Below are 6,874 nucleotides of genomic sequence, written 5' to 3'. Positions count from 1 at the left end.
GGGTGGGGGGTGGGCGGGGGTGGTGGGGGCAGGGGCCTAGGGAGAGTGGGGTCGGCCCCAAACCCGCCCCATCCAGGACCGCGGAGAGACCTCTCCGGCTCCCCCTGGTGGCCTGACCTCACCCCAGCATCCGCCCGGGGCGGCCCGCCCTCAGGCTGCCACCTAGACAAGCAGGGGCTCAGACCAGACCCCTTTCTGCAGCCCTGTCCATGCTGCGGCCTGACCCCCGCCCCGCGTTTAAATTCTCTTTTTTTTCACTTTTGAATTAGTGGCTATTAAAGACCGGGGCCGGCCAGGACCCTTTATGGCAGCCTCCTGGGCTGGATTCCCAGGAGAAACCCACCTCTGCCTTCCTACACCCACCATCTCCTTACCTGCTGACCCCAGCGCCCACCAGGCACAGGGGTGAGCGGTCACCCTGCGGTCCCCCTGGGCCACCGCCACGGATGGGGGACGCTCGTGGGAAGCACCCCGGCCTAGTGTGGGGCTTTCCACTGAGCATCCCATCCTGGTGGTTTCCACAGGTTTTGGTTTTTGGTAGCAGAGATCTTTTTTTTTTAATCGCCAAATGAAACCTTGTGTTTCGAGGAAATTCCCTTCTCCTGACTCCCCAGAGCAGGTGCTGCAGGAGCAAAGGGGCAGACACACGCTTCCTCTACTCTGGTGCCCGTTCTGACTAGTTGGGGCCAGTCTGTGTTTTCTCCCTGGGGGTGAACTGGGTGGACTTGGAGGAATGACACTCCTGCTTCAGTGCCTGCATTTGTCTAGTGGGGGTGAGCACACCGCTCAAGCGGTCAGGGCAGGGGGTGGCCCTGCAGCGCCCTGCAACCCCAGGTCGGGAAGGTCCAAGGACCCAGGCGTCCGGCTGGCCCATAAGTGCCCTGGGCGGGCAGGACAGGCATCCAGGCAGGGCCCCTGGGCTGTGGGCCCTCATGGCTGAGCTGGGCTCTAGACGCTGTGAGCAGGGCCAGCGTGCAGACAGGCAAGCCGGTGTCCACGAGGCAGGGAGGGCTGACCCAGCCCTGGCAGCTCCAAGGACAGGCAAGGGCGTGGCTGGAGCGTCGCTTCTCGTGCTTCCCCCGCAGGTCTGTATCTTCCGCCAGGACTGTGACGGGAGCCCCCTGACCCGGGAGGAACCTGTGGGGGGCGGTGATGTGGTTTACGCAGAAGATGGCAGCTCTGAGTGTCCGCTGCTGCTCTGCTGAGCTTCTCAAAGGGCCTCCAAAGGGGGGTCATTCATCGGCCCCTCCAAGGGGGCCAATCGCTGCCCCTCCCCATTTGGCTAAGGACCCTCAGGGCAATGGATATCTGAGACGTTTCCGGGAGGCTTCAGAGGGGGGACCTGGAGTCCCTCCACTGTGCCTGTCCACGCCCCCCCACACTGAGCCTCTGTCTCAAGTCCCCTGGTCCTGTCTGTGGTCCGATGTCCTCCGGCTGTCGATGACACCCTGGCCTCTGCTCTCCTCCAGCCCATTTGATACCGAGAGCTTCCTGGTGTCACCCAGCCCCCCGGGCAAGTTCTCCATAGGCAGCAGGAAGGGCTCCTTGTACAACTGGACACCCCCAAACACCCCCAGCTTCCGGGAGAGATACTACCTGGTGAGTGAGCCTCCCTGGGTGGGGATGTGGTGGGCGGGCTGGGATTGGGGGTGGGGGGTGTGACTCCCCAGGGGTCAGCACATGGTCAGCACGTGCACCTCCAGCTGCAGCAAGCTTTGGGCTCAGCCTTCCTTGTTTGGGGGTGTTTTGGGGTACCTTTTCTTTTTCACTGCCTGCCCTCTGTTCTGCGGCCTCTGGACTCGGTTCTGGCCTTGACTGGGTGGGGTTCTCCAGATGGTTCTGCCACCCCGGCCACAGCCTCGGGCTCGTTTGTTTCGCACTTGGAACGTGTTTCCAGTAGGTAATAGATTGACTTCGTTTGTGGTGAGATAGATACCTCTTTCCTGTGACCTCCAGGGGCCTGGGTCCCCTCCTTAGCACCCCTACTCTTCTCAGCTTCCTCCGTGGTCCTCCAGAGAGGCTCTAGGCCATCTGGGAGCAGATGCAGCCTCTCTAGCCTGTGTCCCTCAGCAGCCCTTGCCCTGGTGACGCCCTGGAGACCTTCTCTGTCATGTTGGCGCCATGCAGCATCTCGTACTTGGCTAAAAACTGCACTTAACAAGATACTGAGGCTCAGTTTTTGCTGTTACCAACAAGTGGGCAGTAAACGACCTGGTACACACGTCACCCTGTGTGTGTCGATGCCCAGGGAGGGTCCAGGCATGCGGAGCGGGACCACCCTGTCGCCCTCCTCTGGACCTTAGGTGGGGAAGGCAGCTTTAGATGAGCCAGGCAGCTTGTGCATTTAAAGGAAACTGGTTGTCCAGCCGGGGTGGTCCCAGCGTACTTTGCTTACAAAGTCATTTACGGTCAAGAGCATGGACTCTGAAGCCAGATGGCCTGGGCTCCAAATTCTGTCTATCTCTGCCTTTCATCTGCCGTGTGACCTTGAGCAAGTCACTCAACCTCTCTGAACTTCTGTTTCTGTATCGGAGAAATGAAACTAACAGCTCTGCCCCTACGGGGCTTTGTGAGGGTTAAATAAGTGACTTTGTAAATGAGGAATGCTCTCTGGAATGCCTGGCAGTTACAGGTGGTGCTGTAGGAACGTCAGCCATTGGTCTGGTTGATGAGGGGGAGGGCACAGCAGAGGAGGTCAGAGTTCGTGTATGCTGGCCTGGATTAAAATGCCCGCACGTCCATCCTTCCTCGCGCGCACCTTGCTTCTCCGGGGGCAGAAGTGTGCCACCCTCAGGGAGGTGTGGTGAGGGTTCACTTCGAGCTGACTAGGGAGCTGGGGCTGGAAAGGAGTGAGTGAGCAGGATACGGGGGGCCTGGCTCTCACCGGCGCTTCCGGGTGCTAGGCGCCTTGGCGGACCCCGGTCATCCCGCGGCTGTGGGTATACAGAGCAGACGTCTGGGGGCCACCCTCGGGGGTCTGACTCTGATCCCCAGGGCAGCTGCTGAGGCTGGCCGGCCTGTCTGTCTGTGTGTCTCCAGTCTGTCCTGCAGCCGCGGGCACAGCAGGCCTTGCTGCTGGACAGGCCGAGGGCCCCCTCTGTCCTCAGCTGCCTGTCCGACGGCGACCTTCGGGGCCCCGGCCTGCGGAGCCGCAGTCAGGAGCTGCCCGAGATGGACTCCTTCAGCTCCGAGGACCCCCGAGACACGGAGACCAGCACATCGGCATCCACTTCAGACGTGGGCTTCCTACCCTCGGCCGTGGGCCCCAATACCTCCATCGAAGAGGAGGCCCCAGAGGAACCCCCGCCCCTGGGCCTCCTGCCGGACATGCTGCACCTGGCGGAGGGTTCGTTCGTGGAGCAGCCGGGCTGGAGAGACTTGGGGGTGGGAACCCCCGACCTGTCACGGGGCTCCCCCTTCCACGACGACGCGCTCCCGGGGAGCCAGGGAGGCCCCGACGAAGGAGACCCCAAGGACACGGCAAGTGGGCCTGGGCTGCCCCTCGAGAGGCCTCTGCAGGAGGTGCTGGACCTACTGAGGTCTGTGGACCCTGCCCCGCCGCAGCTCCGGGAGCTGGAGTACCAGATCCTTGCCTTCAGGGACCGGCTGAAGGTATGTGGGCTCTCTGCGGGGGGCACGCCCTGATGGTGCCCTGACTGGCAGTGGGACAGGGAGCCTGGCATGTTAGGGAAAAACTGAAATAAACTTTTGGCCCACACAGTACTTAGGTTTGGTGACTTTGCTGTTTGAAACAGCCCCCGAGGGCTGGGCTGAGATGCTGGTCAGTGTTGCTGATGCACCTTGTGGAGGAAGTCTGTGTGCTGGATAAGTCTTGTTCAGCCTTGGCTGAGCAGCCTTTGAGCTCGGTGTTAAGTCCGTGATCAGCCTTTGCTGAGCAGCCTTTGAGCTCGGTGTTAAGTCAGCGGTGTGTCTATTAAGTGAGACGCCTTTAAGCAGACACAGGCACCCCAGGGGGCACCGTGGGAAAGGATCTGCCTGCCAGCACAGGAGACACAAGAGACGCGGGTTCCATCCCTGGGTCGGGAGGATTCCCTGGAGAAGGAAACGGCAGCCCACACGAGTATTCTTGCCTGGAAAATTCCATGGACAGAGGAATCTGGCAGGCCACAGCCCTTGGGGTCACAGAGTCAAACACGACTGAGCACACGCGCGCACACACAGACACAGACAACAAGGTTCTGTGCTGACGGGCAGATAAAAAGCGTTGACCCGAGGCTCATGGCCTCTGCATTTCCCGTGCAAGCAGACTGGTTCAGTTTCAAATCCCAGGGGTCACGGTGACTTTATGCGCCGTAATTGCTGTGAATAACGGGGCCGTGTGTGTGTGCGCCTGTGCGTGTGTGCATACGTACATGTGCACATGTTTTTCCCCCATCAAGCAAGGAAACATCTGCAAGCAGCCTGATTCTTATCTTGTTGCTCAAGATGTTCTCCCTGGGTCAACCTTCAGGAGCCCAGTTCTGACTCGTGGGGTCTGAGCTAGCCCCGTGCACTCTGTGGGACTCAGCCACAGGGGAGCGGCCCCTGCGAGGCTTTGATGACTTGACCCTTCCCGTCCCGCAGGCAAGGGCTGCCTCCAAAGTCCTCCCCTTCCACGCTTCCCTGGGAGAGGAGACATCTGCAATCCAGAGGCTTACCTGGTGGCCTTTGGCCCGGGTTGTTGGGCCTGACCCACGCTGTCTTAACAAAATAATTTACAATTAGTTGTCGATAGTTGAAAACTGGGCGGCTCCCCACAAAGTCGAGGTTTCTGGTTTTTCTTGGAAACGTTAACGGTCCGCCTCAGGCCCCACACCCCGGGTGGCAGGGCCCCTTGGGGAGGGCCCTGGGGACATGCCCCCCGGCCCGGGCGCCCCTGAGGTCTGGCCGTCGGTCCGTCCGTCTGCCCACAGCCCCGCAGAGCTCGCCGGGAGCACACATCCACTGAGAGCCTGATGGAGTGCATCCTGGAGAGCTTCTCCTTCCTCAACGCCCACATCGCCCCCCACGAGCTGGCCCTGTTTGGGGGCTCCCAGGGCCTGCGGTGAGTGCGCCCCTCCCAGCACTGACCTGGAGTCCAGCCTCGGGCCCAGCGGCCTGCCGGCCCCTCAGCCCCGACTCTGTGTTGGTTTCTTTATTATGGCCCTGGCCCTGCCTGGCATGTGACCAGCGGAGCAAACAAGGATCACTCAGCTAGCCTTGAGCGTCTGCTCTGAGCAGTGGGCTTTCTTTTTAAATCTTATAAAACGACGCCGGCACACGCAGTAGAACCTCAGACCTCTGCGGAGCAATCTCGCAGCCCCGCCCCCACGAGCATGGCAGGCACCCACAGCTCAGCAGCACAGAAGTACACGAATGGGTTACATTTCTCCCCACCTCTCGGGACCCCCCGGGGAGGGGGTGCCACGTCCACCCCCTCAGGGCTCGGGCTCAGCCCGTCATGGAGCAGACACGGTGCCGGGTGCGCTGGTGTCTTACTCAACCCCCCGGTGGCCCAAGCTTGGGGTTCCTGCCCCCACTTTCCGGACGAGTAAACTGAGGCTCTGGGAGGCAGACTCATCCAGAGTCCCAGAGCTAGGGATTCGTCTGAGCCCCAGGCTTCTGCACGCCCCGAAAGTGGGCGGGGCGGGGCGGCCTTCCCAGCCCTGCTTTGTGAGAGCTGTCACTCCCGTTTGCCGCGTCTCCGTTTCTTAGTTTTCTCCCCAGTTTACCTTCATCTTCCTGGGACCTGGAGTCGGCCCCCGTGATCAGAGCTCTCCAGGGAGGGAGGGTTTCCTCTGTCCTTGGAGGCAGCTGAATGCTAACGGACCAGTCACCCAGTTCTCACTTCCACTCAGAAAGGACGAGAGCCCACGTCCAACACGGCCGCTGAGGGCGCCGTCCGGGGAGCTCACGGCTGGCGCCCCAGAGCTCGACGTGCTGCTCACGGTTCACCTCCAGGTCTGCACAGCGCTGCTGCAGGTGGGCGAGGACCTGGGGGGCGGGGCGGGGTGGAAGATTCAAGATGGGAGGGGTAGATAGTCCTGTGGTCCTCAGGCAGCCCAGGCCATAAACCGAAGGCAGTGGTGGTGACTCTTTAGGTGGCAGATGCTGGAGCTCCAATCCAAACTGGTTCAGAAGGAAATGATTTGGTTCACAGACTTGAAAGGCCCAGAGGTGGGCTTCAGGTCCAGCTGGATCCAGGGTTGCAAACAACATCACGATTGGGTCTCACCCTCTCTCGGCTCTGCTTGCCTGTGCTGGTTGGCCTCATGCTCTGGCAGGCTCCTGGCAGCTCCAGCCTGCATCCTGTCCTCTCAGCTGCTCTGGCGAGGAGGAATCCCCAGACGACAGGGCGCTACCGTGGGGATAGGAGGGACGGGGAAGGGGCAGATGGGGAAAGGGCGGGTGGGGGTCACGGGCATGGTAGCTGACCTCAGAGGGCATGTTCTGGGCTAACCTGGCACACCGTGGGCTGCTTCCCAGAAACTGGGCTCCCCTAACCTGTCGAGGATGGTCCAGGAGTGCCTTCTGGAAGAAGCTGCGCAGCAGAAGCAGGTTCTAGAGACGCTTTCCGTGCTTGACTTTGAGAAGGTCAGCAAAGCAATGTCCATTGAGGAGAGTAAGTACCTGCTGTCCGGCCGTGTGAATGGCAGGAAGTGATGAGGATGAAAGCCCGTGGGGGGTGGGGGGCTCCTCTCCCTTCCCGACACTTGTCAGTCAATGGCACCCAGGGGACGCGAGTGGGGAGTGTCTGGGCTGGGACCAGACCCACACCGTGGGGGCGGGAAGGGAGGCCAGCTAGCCTCGGTCAGCCGGGTGACCCTGGACGAGGGTCACTGCTCTGAGCAAACGAGTCGCTGCTCCGAGCCTCAGCTTCCCCATCTGTACAAAG

At 61.2% G+C, this 6,874-nt stretch overlaps 1 protein-coding gene across 1 annotated transcript in view; it reads left to right on the top strand.

Moving 5' to 3' along the window:
- The window catches only part of FAM65C (family with sequence similarity 65, member C), a 73,906-nt gene that overhangs the window by 58,535 nt on the left and 8,497 nt on the right, over positions 1–6,874 (top strand). Inside the window, exons 10-16 of the mRNA XM_010835123.1 lie at positions 333–405; positions 878–1,085; positions 1,470–1,599; positions 3,040–3,612; positions 4,914–5,044; positions 5,838–5,961; positions 6,466–6,601. Of these exons, the coding sequence (XP_010833425.1) occupies positions 333–405; positions 878–1,085; positions 1,470–1,599; positions 3,040–3,612; positions 4,914–5,044; positions 5,838–5,961; positions 6,466–6,601 (1,375 nt within the window). The remainder of the gene's footprint in view (positions 1–332; positions 406–877; positions 1,086–1,469; positions 1,600–3,039; positions 3,613–4,913; positions 5,045–5,837; positions 5,962–6,465; positions 6,602–6,874) is intronic.

Source organism: Bison bison, unplaced genomic scaffold, assembly GCF_000754665.1.
Source record: "Bison bison bison isolate TAMUID 2011002044 unplaced genomic scaffold, Bison_UMD1.0 scf7180017864038, whole genome shotgun sequence".
In the NCBI taxonomy this organism is placed as follows: Eukaryota; Metazoa; Chordata; class Mammalia; order Artiodactyla; family Bovidae; genus Bison; species Bison bison.
Note: the sequence above shows the minus strand (reverse complement) of the source record. Positions and strands in the feature narration are given on the sequence as shown.